The 26,345-nt window shown below is 42.4% G+C and overlaps 1 protein-coding gene across 4 annotated transcripts in view; it reads right to left on the bottom strand.

Annotated features, from left to right (window-relative positions):
* PLCB4 (phospholipase C beta 4) overlaps positions 1-26,345 on the bottom strand; it is a 187,734-nt gene that overhangs the window by 21,585 nt on the left and 139,804 nt on the right. For all 4 annotated transcript variants that reach the window (XM_068987745.1, XM_068987747.1, XM_068987746.1 and 1 more), the window contains 7 exons: positions 25,423-25,511; positions 24,524-24,674; positions 18,936-18,985; positions 18,733-18,798; positions 4,292-4,407; positions 2,954-3,029; positions 1,016-1,191 (listed from right to left, as the gene is read on the bottom strand). In XM_068987745.1, coding sequence (XP_068843846.1) covers positions 1,016-1,191; positions 2,954-3,029; positions 4,292-4,407; positions 18,733-18,798; positions 18,936-18,985; positions 24,524-24,674; positions 25,423-25,511 — 724 coding nt within the window. The remainder of the gene's footprint in view (positions 1-1,015; positions 1,192-2,953; positions 3,030-4,291; positions 4,408-18,732; positions 18,799-18,935; positions 18,986-24,523; positions 24,675-25,422; positions 25,512-26,345) is intronic.

Here is a 26,345-nt window from a genome sequence, read left to right as displayed (position 1 = left end):
TTTCTGTGTACTAAATCAAGAGCATTTCTAAGGGGAAAAAGGCACTTTTAATCCTATACAAATAAACAGAATACTTTAAAATGGATATGGTATGGTACTTGAGCCCACAAGAAACTCAGCATGGCATACATACCTCATTTAGTTGGCTCATGAGAGAATCAGAAACTATGGCAAAAATACTTCACGTTCTTATGGTTGTGTATCATGCCATAATGAGGTCTGGAATCTGGGAATGTGCCTACATAATTCATTTCAGAAGTTTAAAGTTTTTTTTTTTGTGGAAAATGCTTCTGTTTTATACTTTCTGGTGTGTATCAACAGACTGCCACTGCATCACACAGTTGGCCCTAAAGAAGACGGACAAGCTGCAACCAAGCTGTGATAAAAAGACATCACTGACTGACACAGTCTTCTGCCTGGGGAAAAAGTCCAGCTCACCACCTGCAGTGTCTTTAACATGATACTCAGCGTGCGGAAATGGGGAGAGGCAAAAACAAACAGATGCTTTTTGCTATTTCTTGATCAGACCTGCCTTTCTAAAATTTATAGACACCCTGACAATGGAAAGGAAGGTATCTCTGAGCCATCAGAACCAACCATTCTAGGAGTTCAACCGCTTGGTCTTTATCTCCCTCTGTGTCTTTTCTTCCTAAGAGGTTCCAGATCATTTCTTAAAAGCCAACTCTGGCTCTATCATCTTGTGAAGCCTCCTGAACCACTCAGAGGCAGCAGAGTCTGTGATAACTTTTAGTCTGTATTGTACGCTACTTGTAATGTAACTTAATTTGTTGTAGGAGTATCATATCTTGCCACCACTTGGAAGCATTTTGATGGTCGAGGCCATTTCTTACAGTTCCTCTTGCCACATCAGCTCTATGACAGAGTATATGAAAAAGCTCAATGTTATACGTGAAGTTGATTTTCCTTACTACCTCAACACTTGTTCTTGTACACACACACACATACACACTAGTCGTTTTAAAAACGGAGTTTGCTCTGGAGCTAAGTTGCCCACCTGTCATGGGACAGTTTCAGCTGCTGGGTCTGCTGCTCGTGGGCGCTGATCAGCAGCTTTCTGAGCAGTTCGCACTGCTGGCTGAGGTGCAGGTCCCGGACCTCCTGCTCCTCCGCACTGTGGGTGTTGATCATGTCTGACCACTCCTTTGTGTGCTGTGCCACAATCTCCTTGACCTGCGTGGGGAAAAGGGTGGTGCCGCCTGGAATTCTCCCAAGCAGGCAGGAACTAGAAGTGCAACATTAACCACACATTTCAGATCCCCTCATTGCTTTACTTGGTCAATCAGTAGACGCCTATAGAACCTATAAAACTATGTCCTAACCAACAGGAACTAGGAAGTCATCACTTTTTAAAACAGGGCAATCATTTTGGCTCTAGATATTTAACCATGACCCATTTCACTGTCTAAGTTGCCGACACGCTGGTTTGTCTGGTCCTTGGGCTCCTTTACCGATTCGATGAGAATTCTCTTCATCTTCTCATGCTTTTCACTTCCACAAGGTCACAGGTCTGAATAGAGAGCTGTATGCTCTCTTATTCCCAGGTCATGACTTATTGTGTCATCTTAGCAAACGCTGGGGTAGACAGTCTTCCCCTGCAGAGAGCAGCTGTGCTCTTCACACTGTGGATTTTATGGGTCATCAAGTGCCAGAGTCTATTTCTCCAGCTCGTTGAGTCTGGCTGACCCCCGACTTGCTTTAGCCTGTAAGACTGTAGCAAATGTGATGCAAATAGAAGCTGTGCAAGTGCTTAGCCTTTCTCTATTCTTGGAACTCTGAGAAGCCTGTGCTAGCCTGCTGGAGAGTGAGAGGTCATACAGTTAAAAACCACCAGCAGCCAACTTCCTATCAGACACAGAGACGCCACCAGTCTCAGCCGACTGCTGACACACCCAAGTCCAGCCGAAAGTAGAGCTGTCCAGGGGCGTATAGTCTGAGTTCTAACCCCCTGAACTGTCAGTTAATATGTGGTAGTTGTCTTGTGCCACAAAATTTTGGGGTGGTGTTTCATTCAGCAAAAGCAACTTGATACAGTAACCAAGGTTTCTACTTTTGTATTTACACAAAGAGTTTAAAAATCATGGAGTGTCTCATAGTCATTAATTCTCAAACATTCTAGTTAAGGGGAGGAAAAAAGAGAGTAGGGAACAGCTCTCAAAAATCTACAGCTTTAGACTCTTTACACCTCTTTAGACTGCAAGGCAGAACAGACACAAATACACAGCACCACGGAGAAGTTCAGTTTGGAACGCCTGGCTGGCCCAGGTGTGTGGCAGCGTTGCTCGCTGGATGACGGAGCTTCATGTAGACAGAGGAGACTGGCTGGTTTGATCAAAAGCCATAGTTGGAAACTTTGTCTTTAACAGCTCTTTTTCTTTTATAACTATTATCATAAGATATTTATGTTCTTGACTGCAACATGGTGCTCAGTTCTTCAAGATGTCTGTAATCACACTTCATGTCCCCTAAACGTGTATTTTCTTGTGTTTTTTGGGGGAATATGAGTGATTAGGCTCATCGCCTAGAATCTTAGCTCTGGAATTTTCCCCATCCCAAACTTCCACAGCAAAGTGAGAATGGAAAATTAAATTATCAACTAAAAAATAAATATTGAAATAAGAGTTACTGAACCCTCCGGATGGGTGGCTTTCTGTCATATGTTCAATGTCACACCTCTGTAAGGAAGTAATTCTACATTCTACACAACATTCCTTTTAATCCATTTATTGTTTTCCTGACGCCTCTGAGGCAGACAACATAGACGTTGTGAGTATATATATATGTCTACAGGGAAGGAAAGGTGTTCCATGAAATGCCTCTTCTCTAACCCAGTAGGCCCAGACCAGCCCCAGGCTACTGTTATTTCTGATTAAAACTGGGTGCAGCTTCAAAACAAATTACCAAGTTGTTGCTGTAAAAACAGGCATTTTCTTACCTTAGATTTGTGATCTGATGTCAGCGTCTGAATTTTAATTTCTGTTTCTTTCTTCATTTCAAGACAATTACTTCCCCTGAAAATGGAAAACCGCAAATGCATGCCAAGCATGAGATATCTTCCCACTCCCAGAGGCCTTTGCTCCAAAGCCTTCTGATGAAGATAATTAGTTCACCACACTTGGGATGCCACGGCTCACTGGGCAACCTCAGTTCTTCTAGTAATAGATGCACACCTTACAAAATATCTGTATCGTGATTACTCAATTCAACCACTACACAAACAGCCATTTCAGACCTAACAATTATTTCATTGAAAGGATTTGTTGTCAGCTTCCATTTTGGTTCCTGCTGTTCTTCAAGCTATTTTTCATTTATTCAATAATATACTATTTAGGATGAGAACTGAAAAACAGGACCTCAGCCTTGAAGTGAATTTTCAATTCTTCTACTTTGGTTGTAAAGCCAGATTTTTGTCTTTGACACATGCCAGCAAGGGAGAAAAATAGCATTTCTTGGCACTACGGGGTGATTTTTGCTTCTTACTCTATTGTGAGTAGGAAATATATACTAGGCAATTGCCCAGCAAGCATTACTGCTTATTTCAGGGATTATTTGTTCCTTTTGGAATATCCGTATCATTGCTGAAACCAGAACAGGCCCTGAGCGTCTGTCTTCAGCATGCATGCTCTGATTTATTATAGCCTAAGTCAGAATGCTTCATCGTGTTATTAATGGAGGGTGCCTCTGAGAGACACATTCTAAACAACTGATCACTTCTCCATGGCTGGCACTGCACGTGTTTTTCCCTACTCTGTTATTCAGTTAGCTTGCAACATCACAGAAACATCTCCCTAGCTGAATTCTAGATAAACTCTTTCAAATAAATGCAATGGCAGGTTTTATTCAACAGTTTTAGCTGTTGGCATAAGCTAAAGATTCCTGAAATATTAAACATCAAAACTGGATTTTTCCCCCTTGAGTACATCAACCTTATTATTTATTACCTGGGGATGCAAATTGATTTCTGGAATTTTCCCAACTTTAATTTGTCTTTCCTTCTCTCCCCGTTAACCTTAAAGGTACTTGCATGGAAAACTCATGAAAGATACAGTTATTATTTCATTAACCAACATCTGTAGAACTTGAACAAAGCTCCTCTTTCCACTTCAGTCACTCCCTTTAGCTTAGTAAATCTCTTATTTTCTGAAATCATTTTTAATGATGAAAACACAGTTAAGACTAAGTTCTTCCTTGGCCTAAACAGGCAGCTAAACTGTGGGAAAAGACAAAACATAAAAAGGCAAAAATCCTCCAGAAGGAAATCAACAGCCTTTACCCTTTCTTCTTCATTGCCTTCTCGAGGATTTTCTCATGAGTCAATTTCTCCTTGTCGTACTGTGCTACAATCTTGTCAACTTGCGTGCAGTGTAGTTTCTGCATGGTACTGTGTTCCTGCAGAAGAATTTGTAGTTACAAGTTAGACTTGCAGTGAGGCTGATAAACTTTAGCCCACGTTGGGCTGGCGTAATTTTCACCAGTACCTGTGGAGTCTCGGTTTGAAAATCAAGAAGTAACTGAGTCTGGGAGCTGGAAAGACTTCCGACCTCCCACGCAACCCGAGAGTTTGTGTCCCCATAAGGCCTCGCCAACAAGGGGGTCTCCAGCCTCAGTCCAATGAACACGCCTACCTCAAAAGGCAGCCCTGCCCACTGCTGGGCAGCACCAATCATTCCGAAGTTCTTTCCTCTGCACATAGATGGCTCCATAGAACTCCACCCATCCATCTTGTTTTTCTTTTCCTTCTTTGTCCGTACCATGTGGGATCTTAGTGCCCTGACCAGGGATGAAACCCATGCTCCACTTTGGTGAAAGTGTTCAGTCTTAACCTCTGGACCAGGGAAGTCCCTCACCGTCCACCTCTGCTCTGCTGTCTGAGTCATCTAACTGGGCCATCTAACTCCTCAACCTAGTGCCCAGAATGGAAGGGCAGCCACCAGATTTCTTCTCTTTTACATGCTGAGTGTAACTATTCATCATGTGGCATGGCGTCTACACACCGGGGACATTTTGGAAGGTCCTGAACACCACCATTACACAATGAGAACTGCCACTGTGGTTTCACTGTCAGCTCATTTTCGATCCCTAACAATATTTTTGCCAGCTTCCTTATCAAGATGCATTCACAAGGAAGACAGAATGTTCAGGAGCCCTGGCTTTCAGCTTTACAGGTATTTAAAATATCTCTCCATCTGCTTCTTCTAATCACTGAAATGGACTGAAAGGCTTTGAAAATAAGTGTTTCTCTAGGAACATTACTTTTTCATGATAATTTGGCCACATCCAGGGACTTAATGAAATCAGATTCTTTAGCTGCTCAGTCACTAAACACAGAGGAAAATATTACTATCAGTAATATTCACTCCAAGATGATGCTTAATGTGATATCCTAGTATTACTCTTGAGAAACTTAGAGAAATGAGAGATATTAAAGTCTGGAATGGGTAGACTATATTCAGCTTATACAGCTACCCTCACGGTCATGTTTGCTTTTGCTTACTTTTTAATGTGTGTCCAAAGAAGACATACAGATGGCAAACAAACACTTGAAAAGATGCTTAACATCACTCATTATCAGAGAAATTCAAATCAAAACCACAACGAGGTACCATCTCACTCCAGTCAGAATGGCCACCATCTCAAAGTCTACAAGCAATAAATGCTGGAGAGGGTGCGGAGAAAAGGGAACCCTCTTACACTGTTGGTGGGAATGCAAACTAGTATAGCCACTATGGAGAACAGTGTGGAGATTCCTTAAAACAACTGGAAATAGAACTGCCACACAACCCAGCAATCCCACTGCTGGGCATCCACACTGAGGAAATCAGAATTGAAAGCGACACATGTACCCCAGTGTTCATCGCAGCACTGTTTACAATAGCCAGGACATGGAAGCAACCTAGAGGTCCATCAGTAGGCGAATTCATAAGGAAGTTGTGGTACAGATACACCATGGGCCATTACTCAGCTATGAAAAAGAATACAATTTGAGTCAGTCCTAATGAGGTGGATAAAACCATTATACAGCATGAAGTCAGAAAGAGAAACACCAATGCAGTATACTAACACATATATATGAAATTTAGAAAGATGGTAATGATGACCCTATATGCAAGACAGCAAAAGAGACACAGACGTAAAGGACAGACTTTTGGACTTTGTGGGAGAAGGTGAGGGTGGGATTTGAGAAAATAGCATTGAAACATGTATATTATCGTATCTAAAACAGATCACCAGTGCAAGTTCAATACATGAAGCAGGGCACTCAAAGCCGGTGCTCTGGGACAACCCAGAGGGATGGGGAGGGGAGGAAGGGGGTTCAGGATGGGGAACACATGTACACCCCTGGCTGATCCATGTCGATGCATGGCAAAAACCACTACAATATTGTAAAGTATTTAGCCTCCAATTAAAATAAATAAATTAGTTAAAAAAATAAGGTGTGCAACAAAAGTGAGTGACTTAATTTTTTTAAAAAAATGATTTTCTTCCTAAGAAAATCACCTTGAACCTAACTCATGAATATCTTTAAAGATTTCATAAAATATAAATGGGGAAGGGATTTTGAACCTTACCAAGATTTCATTAACTTTCCCGCGTTGCTAGTGAGTTAACACAGGAGTTGACCTACAGTTCATATATATATCAATTCTTCAGAAATGCATGGTGCAGCCAGTCCTAGCCTTCCTGTCGGGTCGATAAACGCCTTTGGGAGAAGGTGTAGAGGAGCGTGGTGATGGGTCCTTGGAATAGGCTCTAGAAACAGGGGCAATGGGGTGGTCCTAGATGATGTCACTCTGCTCTGGATCTGGGGTCAGAGAATTACATGTAACAATGTCTTGCTTAATTTGTGGTTGGAACAGCTGGCAAATCCAGTCCTAGTACCAATCTAGGCCTAGCACTGGGCTGGCCAAAAAGTTCATCTGGGTTCTCCATAAGAGCTTATGGAAAAACCCGAATGAAATTTTGGCCAAGCCAATATATGCTCTTGAAATAAACACGTTTCAGTCAGGGCTTCTGCACTGGATTAAGGATGTGAGCAGTCTCAGGTCTTGGGACAAGCCACTTCATCCCAGTCTGTCCATCTTTATAATTGGTATAGTGATACCTACCTTATGGGTTGTTAGGATTAAAAGCAAATACAGTATAAATCATATTTCAAATGCTTAAGCCTTATTCAAAATATGTTGCTGTTCAGTTGCCAAGTTGTGTCTGATTTTTTGTGACCTTATGGACTGCAGCACGCTAGGCCTTCCTGTCTAATTCAAAATATGGTTAGATACAAATCTACTTATATTTTTTGATCCTCATGGAAACATGCAGAGTGACCTGAGAGAACAGCCAGTGAAATTAAATCAATAAACCTTTCCTTCAAGCTTAACACACTACCCCAAGAATAGATTGACATGTGGATGTATCCTTATTTAAATGGATTTAGCTACTTCTGTGCTGTTATGGGAGAAAAACACTGAAAAATACTAGCCTTCCTTAAAAGATTTAATAATCATCATGGCCATCTGCACATGTATTAATTTTCCTGAACAACTAAACAAGGGGCTCTGTGAAAGTCTAGGGGCTTCCTAGGTGGCTCAGTGGGTAAAAAATCTGCCTGCAATGCAAGAGATGCAGGCAGACGTGAGTTTGATCCCTGGGTCACGAAGATCCCCTGAAGGAGGAAAGGCAACCCGCTCCTATATTCTTGCCTGGAAAATCCCATGGACAGAGGAGCCTGGTGAGCTACAGTTCATGGGATCACAAAGACTTGGACATGACTGAAGTGATAGCACACGTGCATGTAAGTCTAGGATAAAACATTCTAGAGGTGCTACCAGACATGGGACACACTGGTTCCGAACCAGGAACGGAGTGCATCAAGGCTGTATCTTATCACCTTCTTAGTTAACTTATATGCAGAGTACATCATGAGAAATGCCAGGCTGGATGAAACACAAGCTGGAATCAAGATTGCTGGGAGAAATATCAATAATCTCAGATATGCAGATGACACCATCCTTATGGCAGAAAGTGAAGAGGAACTAAAGAGCCTCTTGATGAAAGTGAAAGAGGAGAGTGAATAAATTGGTTTAAAGCTCAACATTCAGAAAACTAAAATCATGGCATCTGGTCCCATCACTTCATGGCACATAGATGCAGAAACAATAGAAAGAGTGACAGATTTTACTTTCTTGGGCTGCAAAATCACTGCGGCTGGTGACTGCAGCCATGAAAGTAAAAGACGCTTGCTCCTTGGAAGAAAAGCTATGACCAACCTAGACAGTGTATTAAAAAGCAGAGACATTACTTTGCCAGCAAAGGTCCGTCTAGTCAAAGCTATGGTTTTTCCAATAGTCATGTATGGACGTGAGAGCTGGACCATAAAAAAAGGCGAGCACTGAAGAACTGAGGCTTTTGAGCTGCAGTGTTGGAGAAGACTCTTGAGAGTTCCTTTGGACTGCAAGGATATCCAACAAGTCAATCCTAAAGGAAATCAATCCTGAATATTCATTGGAAGGACTGATGCTGAAGCTGAAACTCCAATACTTTGGCTACCTGATGTGAAGAACTGATTCACTGGAAAAGACCCTGATGCTGGGAAAGATTGAAGGCAGGAGGAGAAGGGGATGACAGAGGATGAGATGGTTGGATGGCATCACCGACTCGATGGACAAGAGTTGGAGTAGGCTCCAAGAGTTGGTAATGGACAGGGAGGCCTGGCATGTTGCAGTCCACAGGGTTGCAAAGAGTCGGACATGACTGAGTGACTGAACTGGACTGAAAAGTGCTACATTCCTGTGTCTCTTGCAAATATCACTGAAAGGCAGGTGGAAAAGAGTCCTTCTTTATATATTTTAGTGTAGTAGTACAAGAAAAAAAGAGGCTTTGAGGACTGGAAATTAGCTGGCATAGACCACTGCTTAAGGAAGTAGTATGGTGAGCCCTAATGAACCGCATTAGATACAGGAATGAGGGTGTGTGCACATAAAGGCATTCATGATGGATTCACGGATATAAGACATACTCCACGAGTCTCCTTTTCTCGCCAGCACAGAGCCCAATGCTGGTACAAAGCAGATACAATAAAGCTGCATGAATAAAAAAATTAATAGCATGGGAGAGCAGCAAGAGGACTTGGATTCCAGTCCCAGTTCAGTCCATAGTTACCCCAGAGGCCTTGGGCAACATATATAAATCTTCCCAGGTCTCAATTTCTTTATTAGAAAACTGAACAATATCTGTTTGCCCAACATAATTCAGGGTTATGAGCTGCAAGTTACCTAATGTATATAGAAATAATTTAAAAAATTAGAAGCATATTGAATTAAAATGATTACAATGACTACACATGACAAAAAACTGGCCTTGAAAAGTTATCTCTCTGTGCTCAAAACTATCCCTGTGTAGTAGCCAGCAAAGATTGAAGTTTTGGGATAATCTGGTTCCCAGACTTCACTTCTCCTTTCACAAAGGAACAAGGTCCTAATTACTAGTCACCAAAGGATGGGGCGGCAAGCCTCAGCTTCCTGTTGTACAAAACAGAGGAGCCAGGAAATTATTTCTAGGCTTATTTAGCTAAAAACAACAAATAACAGTAACAATAAACACCAACTATCATAGATTTTATGTTTTTGGTCCCTAACTAAGTTATAAGACTCTATGGAAGGGAGAGCTTTTCATTCATTCAGGTCAAGAGTACCAAAATTAAAATCGCTGACTTAAATGTCAGTCTTAATCAGGACATTTTGGGAAAATAAATGTGCAGCTGTTTAGTAGAATTTGTATATGTTTCTATCAAAGTTAAGAGTAGTTTCAGCTTCTCTTTTTTTAAGTTAATTTACTTATTTTAATTGGAAGCTAATTACTTTACAATATTGTAGTGGTTTTTGCCATACATTGACATGAATCAGCCGTGGGTGCACATGCATCCCCGCATCGTGAACCCCCCTCCCACCTCCCTCCCCACCCCATCCCTCTGGGTGGTCCCAGTGTACCGGCTTTGAGTGCCTTGCTTCATGCATCGAACTTACACTGGTGATCTATTTCACATATGGTAATGTACATGTTTCAATGCTATTCTCTCAAATCATCCCACCTTCGCCTTCTCCCAGAGTCCCAAAGCTTGTTCGTTACATCTGTGTCTTTTGCCATCTTGCATATAGAGTCATCATTACTGTCTTCCTAAATTCCATATATATATATATATAATTGCATTAATATACTATATTGGTGTTTCTCTTTCTTACTTCACTCTGTATAATAGGCTCCAGTTTCATCTACCTCATTATAACTGACTCAAATGCATCATTTTTTTTATAGCTGAGTAATATTCCCCTGTGTATATGTACCACAACTTCCTTATCCATTCATTGGCCGATGGACATCTAGGTTAAATTCAGCTTCTTTTGTGAAAAACATCTGCTGCAATTCATTCTTTTGCCTGCTGTGACTCTAGACTTAAATTCTCATCCCACAAATGATGCTAAGACATCTGAGTAAACTGTGTGTGCTCAGCACACACCTCTGAGATGACCAGCAGGCTGTCTCTGTGGGTGGTTGCTGTGTTTCTGCTCATTTCTGCTTCATGACAGAGCTGTAGGTCTGTTCCTGACTTCTTATCATGAATTACCTGTGATAAGTTTAACAGCGGCCTTGGTGTTTGTCATCAGAAAAACTGCTTGCCTAACACAGACTATATTTTCCATTAGCAGCTTTCTTGAAATGTCAAATTTCAGTTGGTTTCTCAGGCATTTTATTTGGCTCATCTGTGGTGATATTGGAACCTGATGGTCTAGGAGATGCATCCCATTTCATTTTTCAGCCTACATGGTCTTTCAGAAACTGTCTTATTGTCAATATTTAAAGAAGAGGAGGTTCACATATGACCTGATTCTACGATTCTCCTTTAGAGAAGGAAGGTGGCTTACAGGCTTTCAAGCCACCAGACGTGGGAACAGAGTCTGACTTGCCCTCTGGACAGGAATGAGGGCTCCCTGTTTTCCATTCAGGACCAACTTCTTCATTTACTTCTTTTACTTCCATTGATTTCGAATTCCTCTTCCAGTGTATTACTGGGAATATTAATTTAACTTTGGGTTTAAATATTTTGCTCTCAGGGCTGGACCACATGTGACAAGTGAAAATCATCCCCGTGTCTTAGCAAAAGCAACTCTAGCTCTGGGCCCAGATGAGCCCTCGGTTTGTGTGGGATCATGGCTCCTTCGTTCTGCTCTTTCTGTATATCATCTAATGGACACTTGAAACACCATTTCCTTCGTTTTCATTTCAAATTGAAGAGGTTGTTACAGAAAGTGAGAGACAAGTAGCAGGTTCACTGCCAACTGCGTTGAGAGGGTCAAAACAATCGGCCACTGCCATTTCCCCCAAACTGGGCCTGCTGGCATCTCCACTCCATTCAGGGCTAGAATGGGCATTGCTCCTGTCTTCTCGTCCCACAATCCTAACAGCAGATATTGTCTCTCCTTTTTTTTTCAGCTGGAATATAGCTGTTTTACAACGCTGTGTACTCTCTGCTGTACAGCAGAGTGACTCAGCCACATATTTATATACATCCCTTCATTTTGGGTCTCCTTCATCACAGAGCACTGAGCAGAGTTCCCTGAGCCACACAGGAGGTTCTCATTACCAATCTATTTTATACTTAGTATCAAGAGTGGGAGAAGGCAATGGCACCTCACTCGAGTACTCTTGCCTGGAAAATCCCAAGGACGGAGGAGCCTGGTAGGCTGCAGTCCATGGGGTCACTAGGAGTCGGACACAACTGAGCCACTTCCCTTTCACTTTTCACTTTCATGCATTGGAGAAGGAAATGGCAACCCACTCCAGTGTTCTTGCCTGGAGAATCCCATGGATGGGGGAGCCTGGTGGGCTGCCGTCTATGGGGTCGCACAGAGTTGGACACGACTGAAGCGACTTAGCAGCAGCAGCAGCAGCAGTATCAAGAGTGTATCAAGAAGAACTAAAGAGCCTTTTTTGGGGCTCCAAAATCACTGCAGATGGTGACTGCAGCCATGAAATTATAAGACACTTGCTCCTTGGAAGAAAAGCTATGACCAACCTAGATAGTATATTAAAAAGCAGAGACATTACTTTACCAACAAAGGTCCATCTAGTCAAGGCTATGGTTTTTCCAATAGTCATGTATGGATGTGAGAGTTGGACTGTGAAAAAAGCTGAGTGCCAAAGAATTGATGCTTTTGAAATGTGGTGTTGGACAAAACTCTTGAGAGTCCTTTGGACTGCAAGGAGATCCAACCAGTCCATCCTAAAGGAAATCAGTCCTGAATATTCACTGGAGGGACTGATGCTGAAGTTGAAACTCCAATACTTTGGTCACCTGATGCGAAGAACTGACTCATTAGAAAAGACCCTGATGCTGGGAAAGATTGAAAGCAGGAGGAGAAGGGGACGACAGAGGATGAGATGGTTGGATGGCATCACCAACTCGATGGACTTGAGTCTGAGTAAGCTCTGGGAGTTGGTGATGGACAGGGAAGCCTGGCGTTCTGCAGTCCATGGCGTCGCAAAGAGTCAGACATGACTGAGCGACTGAACTGAACTGATTGAACTGATCAATAGTGTATAGTTGGGATTCACACTTATTTCTTTGGCTTTCTTTTAGAAATGGCAGATCCTCCTTGACACACCACTATTTCTTCTGCATCCTACAGCTAAACTGCAAGTTTGGAAACAGGCTCTCCAGGGATGGGGGAGGCTGGTGGGCTGCCGTCTATGGGGTCGCACAGAGTCGGACACGACTGAAGCGACTCAGCAGCAGCAGCAGCAGCACGGACTGTACATTTTCTTAAATGACTTGGTTAAGTAACCACATTCTCTGCCTCCCTTTATGAGAAGAGAAACGATCTCCTGAGGCTGATATGTAAAGGCTGTGCGCCTTGCAGCCACTGCACCTGCACCCGGCGCTGCTCTCTGCTCCTGGCGGCTGTGTGCACGGTGGCCGGTGCTGGGTTGGAAGATGCAGCCCAGGCCACCTTCCCTCCTCAGTAGGGCAATTTTTAAGCCAAGCCTGTGCGGTGGGAAATTTTATTCCATCTTAGATAGCATCACAACTATTAGAAAGGGTTACATAAATATTGTTTCATAGAAAGGCTGGACGAGTTAACTCTCACTATTGCTTGACAACAGAGCAAAATCCATTTTTCATGGAGGCCAGCTCTGTACCTTGCAGGCCATTACTGGGGTTTCCACTGAAGGACAGTAAAAAGTGTTAAATAATACTCCTAAAGAAACAGTTTTTAAATTTAGTGTGCATAAGAGAGGAGCTTCCAGCTTCCCAGGTGGCACTAGTGGTGAAGAACCTGCCTGCCAGGGCAGGAGAGAGAAGGAAGGCAGGTTCCTGGGTCGAGAAGATCCCCTGGAGGAGGGCACGCAATTCACTCCAATATTCTTGAAAGAGAATCCCAAGGACAGAGGAGCCTGGTGGACTATGGTCCGTATGGTTGCAGAGTCGGGAACAACTGAAGCAACTTAGCAGCAGCAGGAGAAGGGTTTATTAAAAATGTATTTCCTAGACTTCTCCATGGAGATGATAACAAAGTCTCTAGGGGGCCCAAGAATATGTATTTTTTACGAAGCCCCCAGGTTTGGTCCAAGGATCATTTGTGGAAAAAGTAGTCCGAAAGATGCCAAGATATTTGTGCTCTGGAGACTTATGATTGCTCTTAGAAACCTTTTAAAAACAAGGTCTTACTGTATAACACAGAGGAGTATTCTTAGTATTCTATGACAAACCATAATGGAAAAGAAATTTTTTTTAAAAGAATACACACACACACACACATCAAAATCACTTTGCTGTACAGCAGTAATGAACATAGCACTGAAAATCAACTGTACTTCAACAAGCAAACAAAACCCTTTTACTAGGACCATAAAGAAGATGTGTGGATATAAAGACTGATGCTGGAAAACTCAGAGGCAACTCAATATAGTGATGAAGAGCTTGAGCTCTGGAGTCTGAGAATTTTGATCCAAATCCTGGCTCCCTCATCTAAAGGCTAGGTGATTTAGTTAAGCTGCATTTCTGTTAAAGTAAATTATCTCATCTGGCAAATGGCTGGTAGACTGTTGCAAAAAGGGTCACAGTGGTCTCCCTCTCTGTATCCAATCTCCTCTGCAATCTGACTTTGTGGTTCCTCCTGCCTAGCAGAGTCCTCATTGCTTGAACCTGGTCCAACCTCATGACCTACTGTAGCCAAGAGAAGGAGGTAGAAGTGATGCTGTGCAGTTCTGAGCTGAGGCTGGGATCTTGGGATCCCTGCCATATGAACAAGTTTGGACCACTGCTGAAGATGAGAGATCACAGAAAGCAGAGAGGAAAAGGACTCAGCAGAGGTCTTGCTAAATCACCCAGCTCCCCACATCTGCCAAGTGACAGCAGACAGAAGTGAACTTAGACGAGACCTGAAGAATGATCCGGCTGAACCCAGCCCAAACTGCTGATCCACAAAATTATGAGCCAAATAAATGGCTGCTTTCAAATTCACTACATTTGGGGATAGTTTGTTACCCAACAAAAGCTAATTGATACAAGGTAATATATTAATATAATTACTTTTTTATATAATTGCTATAAAATACCTAAGAAAAAAATGCTTAAATAAACCTCGATATATATTAGCTAGTTTTACCATTTGATAAGTACTGACAGAAAGAAAAATTAGTGTTAGGATCAAATGGATATCAAACACTAAGTGTGTCCTGTGGTAATAGATCCAACCCCATCCACCCACCTCCTTCACCAGTTTTTCCTTCTTCACTTTTAAAGACAAACGTGTTAGCTAAGTAGACCTCAGGACATATTAGGCAAGTAAATATCCCTAAATAGCCTTAATCTTAACAGTTGGCTCAGATGAGATAGTGGAAAGTATTAAGGAACTACCATCTACTTCTGCTTTCTTGACTCTGCCAAAGCCTTTGACTGTGTGGATCACAACAAACTGAGGAAAATTCTGAAAGAGACGGGAATACCAGACCACATGACCTGCCTCTTGAGAAATCTGTATGCAGGCCAGGAAGCAACAGTTAGAACTGGACATGGAACAACAGACTGGTTCCAAATAGGAAAAGGAGTACATCAAGGCTGTATATTGTCACCCTGCTTATTTAACTTCTATGCAGAGTACATCATGAGAAACGCTGGGCTGGAAGAAACACAAACTGGAATCAAGATTGCCGGGAGAAATATCAATAACCTTAGATATGCAGATGACACCACCCTTATGGCAGAAAGTGAAGAGGAACTAAAAAGCCTCTTGATGAAAGTGAAAGAGGAGAGTGAAAAAGATGGCTTAAAGCTCAACATTCAGAAAATGAAGATCATGGCATCTGGTCCCATCACTTCATGGGAAATAGATGGGGAAACAGTGGAAAGAGTCAGACTTTACCTTTTTGGGCTCCCAATCACTGCAGATGGTGACTGCAGCCATGAAATTAAAAGACACTTACTCCTTGGAAGGAAAGTTATGACCAACCTAGATAGCATATTCAAAAGCAGGGACATTACTTTGCCAACAAAGATCCATCTAGTCAAGGCTATGGTTTTTCCTGTGGTCATGTATGGATGTGAGAGTTGGACTGTGAAGAAAGCTGAGCACCGAAGAATTGATGCTTTTGAACTGTGGTGTTGGAGAAGACTCTTGAGAGTCCCTTGGACTGCAAGGAGATCCAACCAGTCCATTCTGAAGGAGATCAGCCCTGGGTGTTCTTTGGGAGGAATGATGCTAAAGCTGAAACTCTAGTACTTTGGCCACCTCATTTGAAGAGTTGACTCACTGGAAAAGACCCTGATGCTGGCAGGGATTGGGGGCAGGAGGAGAAGGGGATGACAGAGGATTGAGGTGGCTGGATGGCATCACTGACTCGATGGACATGAGTTTGAGTGAACTCTGGGAGTTGGTGATGGACAGGGAGGCCTGGCGTGCTGCGATTCATGGGGTCTTAAAGAGTCAGACACAACTGAGCGACTGAACTGAACTGATCTGGATAGACTCAAAAATTACAGAAAGTTTGTAGAGAGGAAAGTTTGACTATTTGAAAATAATTATTTGCAAAGGCTTTGGGAGAATTAAAATAGATGAAAAGCACTTTAGTTATAACTAGCATAAACCAGTTGTATTGCTCTTGGCAAGGAACTCACTTCTCTGAATTTCATTTTATTCATGCTTGAAATGTGAATGAATGATTCGAGTTTCAGGGACATGGGGAGGATTTAAGAATGTATATAAAATGTGTAACAAAAAAGTGGCATTAAATAAACGTCAGTCTTATTAGTAATAGTAGTTTTATATGAAAGATTATAGAATTCTGAGTTTGGTAATTATACTGGCAAAGCAGGCTGAATAGAAAAGAGGGTCCCCAGTGTATTTAATGTGGGAGAAGGAATTCATTCGTATGTTTATAATCATACATTTGTGACTTAAACTTTTGGAGTACATGAGGATATGGAAAACAAGCCATGAAACGCATTTACCTGCTGAGACTGTTTCCAAAAAGCATTCTGAAAAGCAACAGGCAAGCACTGTGCAATATGGCTCTATTATGTGACCTAAGGAATTTTGAAGGCTTCCTCCAAAAAATGTACACTAAGGCTGTTATGAAAGTTCACACAGATTTAGATGGTAGGATTTAGGGATATTTAAAATCTCTTTTTAAGTTTTGGTTCTATTACAATGTGGGGCTCCAAGAAACTCAAGGTTGTTTCTGCAAATGAAGGCAACTTGGATTATTTCAAATCTTGGATTCCTATTTCACATCCTAAAAGATGATGCTGTTAAAGTGCTGCACTCAATATGCCAGCAAATGTGGAAAACTCAGCAGTGGCCACAGGACTGGAAAAGGTCAGTTTTCATTCAGATCCCAAAGAAAGACATGCCAAAGAATGTTCAAACTACCGCACAATTGCACTCATCTCACATGCTTCATATGCTGGTAAAGTAATGCCCCAAATTCTCCAAGTTAGGCTTCAGCAGTATGTGAACTGAGAACTTGCAGATGTTCAAGGTGGATTTGGAAAAGGCAGAGGAAACAGAGATCAAATTGACAACATCCATAGGATCATAGGGAAAGCAAGAGAATTCCAGAAAAACATCTACTTCTGTTTCATTGACTACACTAAAGCCTTTGACTATGTGGATCACAACAAACTGTGGAAAATTCTTCAAGAGATGAGAATACCAGACCACTTTACCTGCCTCCTGAGAAACCTGTATGCGCGTCAAGAAGCAATAGTTAGAACTGGACATGTAACAATGGGCCGGTTCCAAATTGGGAAAGGAGTACGTCAAGGCTGTATATTGTCACCCTGCTTATTTAACTTACATGCAGAGTACATCATGTGAAATGCCACGCTGGATGAAGTACAAGCTAGAATCATGATCACACGGAGAAATATCAATAATCTCAGATATGCAAATGACACCACCCTTATGGCAGAAAGTGAAGAGGAACTAAAGAGCCTCTTGATGAAAGTGAAAGAGGAGAGTGAAAAAGCTGACTTAACATTCAACATTCAGAAAACTAAGATCATGGCATCTGGTTCCATCATTTCATGGCAAATAGATGGGAAAACAATAGAAACATTGACAGACTTTATTTTCTTGGGCTCCAAAATCACTGCAGATGGTGACTGCAGCCATGAAATTGAAAAACACTTGCTCCTTGGAAGAAAAACTATGACAAACCTAGACAGCATATTAAAAAGCATTACTCTGCTGACAAAGGTCTGTATAGTCAAAGCTATGATTTTGCTGGTAGTCATGTATGGATATGAGAGTTGTACCTTAAAGAAGGCTGAGTGCTGAAGAATTGATGCTTTTGAACTGTGGTGTTGGAGAAGACTCTTGAGAGTCCCTTGGACTGTAAGGAGATCGAACCAGTCAATCCTAAAGGAAATCAGTCCTGAATATTCATTGGAAGGACTGATGCTGAAGCTGAAGCTCCAATAACTTTGGCAACCTGATGTGAAGAGCTGAATCATTAGAAAAGACCCTGATGCTGTGAAAGGTTGAAGGCAGGAGAAGGGGACGAGAGGATGAGATGGTTGGATGGCATCACTGACTCGATGGACATGAGTTTGAGTGAGCGCCAGGAGATGGTGAAGGACAGGGAAGCCTGGTGTGCTGCAGTGCATGGAGTCATGATTATGGTCCAAAGACCTCTTCCTATAAGTAGGAACAACAATATTTCAGAAGTAGGCCACCAAGCAGAGTTTACATAATGGGGGAAAGTGAGAAGAGCTCTCTCCAGGTCCCCTGGCTGAGAAGTTTGGAGCTGACCAGCATCTCTCCTGATGCACTATGTGAGGCAAACTGTTTGCTAGAGACTCAAAGAATTTTTGTACCCAGAAGCTAAGACTATGAGTTGGTTTTCAATAGTCAGGTGATAGATATTACTCAACAATTTTGTCATATTACTCAACAATTTTGAAAAGGGTGAAGCTTTGTTATGCTTTTGAAATAACCATTAGAAATGCAGATTACAAATCAGTGACAATACCAAATAGAGTCTCTAAAAATTTCATTTCTAACCAATTAAAATGAAGGTCCTGCTGCCCAGTTGGCTGGTATCAGTTTCCAAGTAGTGGTTTTGGCTGAGAAGCTTTCATCAGAGAGCTTAAAGGAGAAAACACACAAACCAGCTACAGAGCTGCACACACATGCCGCCTGCACACACAAAACACTGTACCTTTGCATGTTTCTTCTTTAAAGAATTGAGCTCTTTCTGTTGTTTCTTTAAATGCTTCAAGTAAGCCTGTGGAAAAAACAAATGGGATCCCAAATAAGCTTTGTGTAGTACTACCACAGTGATTAAAGCTAATGAAAAACAAAAATACATCCATTTCACCAACAGAACAAAAGAGTGCTGGCAAAATGACCCAGCAATTTTACCTTCATCTGCTTTAAATCTTCTATCCTCACTTGAGGGATCAGTTCAATACCTGAAACAAAGTTACTGTTTATATTAAACAAAAAGTTACTGTGTAATTAATGATCATATCAAATTCAGTTTTGAAATCACATCTAAGACATTAAAGCAGTTTTACACATGTTATGGCTATAAATATCTTGGGTTCCTATTACGGGACAATTAACTAGACACTTACCTGAAACCTTTCTGGTCTGAGGTCTGGTCCCCTACAAGCAGAGACTGAGAAGAGGATTTATGCGCATATGATTTATCACAGGAGGGCTCTCAGGAGAAACCCCTAGGGCGTGAGGGAAGCACTATAGGGTCGAGGAAGAAACCTGGGGGTCTTCCCGGCTGAAATCCAGCCTTAGTCTGATCCTGCAAGTTGTTAGCATTAATGGCCCTCCAGTGTTATTCTACCTTGAGGTAAGGAGACAGGGCCTGAGTAACCCCAGGTCACTCAGTTAGGGTGTCAGAAGTTTTACCAAAACTTCTAGGCATTTCCAGACAAGAGAACTCCCATGGTCTGAGGGCAACACTAGGGAGAAAAGTGCAGCTGTGACTGGCAGTCACAGTGTCCCTCACCATTGAAGGATGGGCATCAGTCCCATAAAGGAGATCTGACCAGGCACAATAGCATCTATTATGGTCGCTTTTACCTTTGCATTTGAAGATGCATCCTATCAGTCCACTAACTACCAACACTACTGCCAGCTTAACATTTTTTTCAGCCCCTTTCCACTACTGAATTGAATTCTAGCATTTAAGTGATATGCTACTAAGCCCAGGAATGCCTTTAACATATAGAAAATAATGAAATCAGATCATTGTAGAACAGGATGCTGTCATGAGCACCTAGAGTAATACACTAAGTCATCCCATTGTTGCAGTGATGCTAAGCTAGATGTTGTCATGGCAACCACAGCAGTAGGCGAATCCCCAAACACATTCTGTTTGACTGCAGATTTCCATCTTAGGTAAACAAGATGAATGTGCATTCTATAGGTTTCCATTAGAATCCCCAAGGCTAAGTATGAGATCCTCAAGAAAGATAGGTATCAAATTCTAGGGTCTTGTTTTTCAGCTGCACTCATTTTAAGAAGACCTGTACATCCAGGGTGAGGGTGGTAAGGACAGTAAGGAGTCACGGCAGACAGAAAACAGTCTTCTGATCTCTAACACTTTGTGATAGGGATGTCAAGGGATCATGGGGCTATTCTCTGATCTCTGAGGTCTGACATCACAAGCTAATTCCTGGCTTTACTGCAGGCCAGGGAGGTCTATCCTGGCATTGCAAAGAGCTCCTGACCTTTGGGTCCTTTTCTTTCTTCTATAAAATGAACACACAGATTTGGGAGGGATGCAAGGTGCTCTAGAGATATAACAAATACTAAGAGTCTGATCTAGTCTGGTGAGACTGTTTTTTGGTCTTGGTTCAATGAAATCTTGACTAACAGGACCCTATGGAAACATCAGGGCTTCCCAGGTAGTTCAGTGTAAAGAATCCACCTGCTAATGCAGGAGACATGGGTTTGATCCCTGGGTTTGGAAGATCCCCTGGAGAGGGAAATGGCACCCACTCCAGTATCTTGCCTGGAAAATCTCCTGGACAGAGGAGCCTGGCAGGCTACAGTCCATGGGGTTGCAAAAGAGTTGGAGAGGACTTAGTAACTAAACAACAACATGAAAACACAAACCTCCCTCAACCCTGGTTTTGCCTTTTTTAAAAAAAAATTATTTTAGAGAAAGATACATTGTAAAAATGTTAGTTTCTACAAAAGGTTTAGGAAGTTAGGGAAAAAACCACACTTTACAGAACAGAAACTGGTACAGGCCTGGCTCCATCTATATACCCAGAGCAGCTTCTCTAGCAGGACTTCCAGTGAGAGTGAATATGTTCCATCTGTGAACTGTCCAGGGCACCTGAGAAGCTCACGTTTTTAGTTTTAAGCCTAAAGAGCCGCATGTGGCCCATGGCTTCTACATCAGACTGTGTAGGTCTCCAGGCTTCCCTGGTGTGAAAGCAGAGGTGAAATTGTAAGTTTGGGCCCCAGAGATTTTGAATAGTTGAAGTTTCAGTACATATGGTTTTTGTTTTTATCAACACAGCTCATTAAAAATGACTTCTTTTCTCTCAAACTGTAATTTGGAGATCAACTAGTCGAGTTTTCTCAATTGCTTAGTCTTAAAGAAGAACATCAGGCAGCCCTGGTGCAGTTAGTGCTATCAGGCCGTGTGTCTAACGGAACCCTGCAGAGCTTCAGAGCCCGTCCTGCTCACAGACACTCACAGCAGATGCTGTCGGGCGCCACCTGATGCTTCCTTTCTGCTGTAGGACTTCTCTTCAATTCTCCTTCTTTGTGGCTCAGACAGAACATCTTTCTTCCTTCCTCACACAGTGGAACTGCTCCCTTTCTCTCGATTCGGCTCTTTCTCAGAGTCTGTTTCACTGTACTCCCCTCTCTGGCATTTTCCCTCTCCGTCTCTTCACTGGCTCCTACCAACATGCAAGCGTTCTCCACAGCAACCATTTGAGATCTCCAATTATCAATTTTTCTAACCTGGTTTGCACTCTCATCACCCAAGCATCCCTGATTCAACAGTAATTATGCAGTCTTAACTTCTCTGGACTGTCTACACTCCCTTCCCAAACTCATTCTTCTTACAAATCTGTCTTTTTCGTTTGTTTGTTTCCATTCCTGCTGTCTTCCTGAACAGCTCACATCCTCTCTCTCTCCCCTCTTCCATCCACCTCCTCCTGACCTCTCACAGTTTTGCTGTTGCGTGCTTCTGCCCAGATGCACCCCTAACAGCTTGAATGCGATGATGTCCAGGACAAGACTCATCTTACCCAAAACTGTTCCTCCTCTTGAGTTCTCTGCTTCACCCAATGGTACCATCTCTTTCTGTGACCTGTGTTTGAAGTCCGTGAGTTACCTTCTTCCCCCTAAAACTGACACCCAAGCCACTGACTGATTTCCATGCTTCTCCCTCTGAGTACATCCAGGCTCTCCTTCCTGTAAGCCTGGCTTGTTCATTCACCAGCCACTTGCTTCCTAAGAGAAGAGACTCTAGATCTTCACTAGGCTTGGTTCCAGGGACACACTGGATGACAGAGGTATGGTCTCGCTCCAATAACTCCTTTCTCTGGTTATTATCATGTTATATAAATATCACGTGAGTAAATATATGATATAAATACAATGTGGTAAGTGCTACATTCTTCACTGGCCCTTATCACTTATTCCCTCTTTTTAAAGACTATTCCCACCAAGACTGTACGAACCATCTTACAGACCCTCGGGGGTCATTCTCCATCCCTGGGTGGTCCTAAGCCATCTCCAGATCGATTTCCTGCCCCGCCTGCTTCCTGTGTGGCCTTGGTCTCTGCCTCGGCTCCTCCACCTTCTCTCCCTGCTCATGTCAGACCTGCGTGTCAAGGCCCAGCTCAGTTAGGATCCTATCCTTGAGTCTCCTCTGAGCCCTTGCTGGAAGGGACTCCTTTCCTCCCATTTCTGAACAGTCAGCCCTCATGAACACCACCTGGCCACAGTGTGGAAGCCTGTCTCACTGTGAGGTTCCTGAAGGTGTGAAGGCATTTCTCATAGAACTGACCACTGTGCCTTAGAGGAGGCTCCCAAGTCGCCTGAACCAAAGGCCAGAATGAATCAGCGTGTAGATCCTCTTACTCAGGGAGCTGGTCAAGGGGAGGAGGGAAAAGGAGAGCTTCTTCCAGTGGCTCCTTCCTGTGCAATCCTATTTGGACCAGAAGTGAAAGAGTTCTGAACACAATCATGAACACAGGTCTGAACACAAACACTTCTAGAATTAGGATCACTTCTGTGTTTTATGTTGAAAAAATCTGCACAACGTGTTGAGTTGCGAGTTAGGCTTTATTTGGGGGCAAAATGAGGACTGCAGTGCGGGAGAGAGCGTTTCAGAGAGCTCTGAAAAACTGCTCCGAGCAGGCGAAGGGAGGAGCTAGAGGGTTTTGCAATAAAGGGCAGGTAGTCTGAATGACAAGAGATGACTGTTATTTAAAGAAACCAGGTATGTCAAGTTAACAAATTCAGCTCTTCTCTATGTATGGGAAGATGCAAGAGTCTGGGCTCACTGAAATCATTCCCTTGATCTGCACCTCTGCTATCTGGGGCCAGTGTCCTGCGTTTCCACATCCTGAGTTTCCTCGGGGCTCACCCTAGGGAGTGGCTGCAGTCTGATGGTTGCTGGATGGCAGGTGTTCTTCCCTTCCTGAGTTCCCTCAGGGCTCACCAGCTCCCAATCAGTGGAGGCTACAACTGCTAATGACTGTGATATCCTTTGTTTACTGATATGGCAGGGAATATTCCATTTCTCATCTGTCAGCTGGTCATACTGCTTTTTTCAGGCCACTCATGTCTTTCTGTGTTGGTGAGTGTGAAACAAGAACTTTAACTAAACAAAAACGCTCCCATTTTCCACTGCCTGTCTCTGTCTGAGAGGCTGATGTTAAGAAAGATAGTGCTGGATGGAAAGCCCATATCCTGCATCATTACCTGGTTCCATGTTCTTTCCAGGGAGGAACAGACATACAGGTGCAGAGCACAATTTGAGCTGCTTTTGTGCCATCTCATTTCCGAATTTGTTTCACAAAGCTCTACGCACATTGAGTTTCCTGCTAAATTACCATGCTGCTTCGGTTAAGGAAAGCCTGTCATTTCTTACCTTGAACTGCAGCACTGTGTGTACTTAAGTACACAGACAACTTGACTTTCTTACACCAAAGATGCTGAATTCACATATAAATGGGAGATATTTATATTGAGTAGAAAACCATTAGGAAGAAGAGAGATTCTTAAAGTAACAAAACTGAGTTTAGTAAATGATTCATGGTCAAGGAGGATATTTAAAATATTTAATTATCATATGGAATGGGGTCCATCCAATCAGAATGGATGCCTGAACAATAAGAATGGAAATCAACTTTAAATAATGAATACAGCTATTCCCCTACAGTACAGTTCCATATTAGCACATGGCACACGTGAGTCTTTGTAACGCCACCTCTTATGCTCTTCCATTACATCTAGAGGGAACCACAGAGAACTGGCCTTCAGATGCCCACTTGATAATTTTACAAATAAATAATCATGGATGCTGAATATCTACCCATGGGGCAGAAGTAGCGAAAAGGGGATCTAGGAATGTCAGGAACAATCGTTACTCTGCTGGTTCATGAACTTACCGCCCACGCTTATGGTGGTACCTGCAGGAGAGAGGGGATGACTTTGCTAAGCTCACTCTGTAATTGCCTTTTTTTTCCTCACAAAAAGAGTACCAAATTCCAACATTTCTAGGTCTACTGATATTGTATGAGGTATTCACTGTGGTGAAGGGGATCCAGCAGATGAAACACTGCTGTTCTGTTAACCACTCAGAGAAACTGAGAAACTTGTGCAACCCACAGAAAACCTGCTGCTCTTGAGTTTTATGGAGCCATGAAAAGTGGCAAAATTAACAGTTCTAAATATCTGCATCAAAGTTTCGGAAACGGCTGGAACAGGTAAGGAGCCAGAGAACTCTCTCTTACCCTTCTTGGCCTCCAGGCCAGCCCCCAGGGCGGCGGTGGTGGTTGGCCTGAGCTCCGAGCTGCTCTGAGGGGTCACATTCGCTTTGGCTGTGTTGGCTTTCCCTTTCTTGTCGTTCTTTGAAGTGTCACTGGGCACATCGGCGATGTCACTCTGGAACAAAATGCTTACACTGACCCAAATGCATGCCACCTAGACGTCAGCTGTCTTGCACATTCCCGCTTCTGCTGAACCCAGTCTGTGCCGTCAACTGCTCCTCTGTATTCTCGCCTTTACTCCCTAAATGATCTTTGCTTCGGGAGTAAACATATGGTTTCCTCAGATCTGACCCAAAAGAGGAAGCCAAGGAAAGCAGATGCAGCTCCTTTGTAATAAGCAGGCTATACCTTCTCGTTTTTCAAGCTACTGGAGAGATTTCTGTTTCCATTCTAAACTGAGGAGTAAGGGGACCTTTAAGAACAAGGAGTGAAGCACCACAATGGTACACTGGCATTGAAGGCTGGATATAAGACTAGTAAGAGGTAAACAACAGTAAATGCCAATTTTATTTATTCACTGATTTAGGTGAACTGGTATTTCAGTGTCTCACAAAAGCATCCTATATTTAAATGATCCTAAAAGCATTATGGGTGTATCCATTTCATTTCTAATGGGGCCAGGGTCCCCAGATGTGAGTGAAGCCACAGTAATGAAGTGGGTCACATTTTATTAAAGATGCTACATCCTCATAGGCTTTTGAAACGGTTTTATTGACATGAAGTTCAGTTTCAAAGACCACCTTTGAACTTGTTCTATTAATTTGTGACTTGGTATTACTCTTGTAATCAGTCACACAACTTCCCCCACTCAGCTGTCTTTCCTTGGCCACTGCTACCTGTCTTAACTGACTGTTGCTACTTACAGTTTCAATGCCCATAGCTCTCATTTGATCCGCTCTCTTTTCCGTAATGGAAAGAAATTTCTTTGGATCTGATAAAGCATCCACAATATCTGCAGGGAAAAAAGTCACCGAGCTGTGAATTCTCTATTTTACTGAAACACCTAAGACAATTCAGCTAATAAACCACTCATCACCTCCAACTCCCAAAATGCCTTCCATTATGTACCTCTTCCTAGGACATGAAACAAGGCTAGAAAAACACAGTTGGTTGCTGAAAGCAAAAATAAAATAAGGAAGGGCAAGAACAAAAGGCCAGATAAGTTTCTTAATTTCCCTTTAATTTTCTCCCAAATAAAGACGACAGGGAGACAAGGGAAGCTAAATGAATGGCTTGGGGTCTGATGCTGAACTTGTGGGCTTTGAATAAGGTGACTGATGCTTCCAGACTCAGTTTCTTTGTATGAAAATTAGGACTGAGAACACTCACCCTGTTCACAGTGCAGGAGCGGCACTATGAATATTCGGGGAATAAGTACCTGGAGCACAGTAGATGCCACCAGCAGAATCTTGTACGATACAGAAGCTAAGGCATCTTTAAAGCCCATTTTAATTCCATGTAGATAAAAAGAAATATTTCTTCAGTGTTTTCTCTGCTATAACTTGCACTCAAAGTTTCATCTTTTATATAACTTCATTAGAAGAGTTCCAAGGATTTTCAAACAGACTCTCATATAATTTTGCATAATTTGTCAGTACTATAGAAGGAATCATTATTTTTATAATGTTAAAACAGTACAACACCTACAACTTCTAAAAGTCATACATTAAAAAATTTCCCCCTAGCAGAATCACCTTCCTAATTACATTCATACGATTAAAAAAATTTTTCTTACATGTTTTTCTCTTTTAAAATGGAAAATAGTATACACACAGGTTAAACATTC

Source organism: Capricornis sumatraensis, chromosome 15 (assembly GCF_032405125.1).
Source record: "Capricornis sumatraensis isolate serow.1 chromosome 15, serow.2, whole genome shotgun sequence".
Lineage (NCBI taxonomy): Eukaryota > Metazoa > Chordata > Mammalia > Artiodactyla > Bovidae > Capricornis > Capricornis sumatraensis.
Note: the sequence above shows the minus strand (reverse complement) of the source record. Positions and strands in the feature narration are given on the sequence as shown.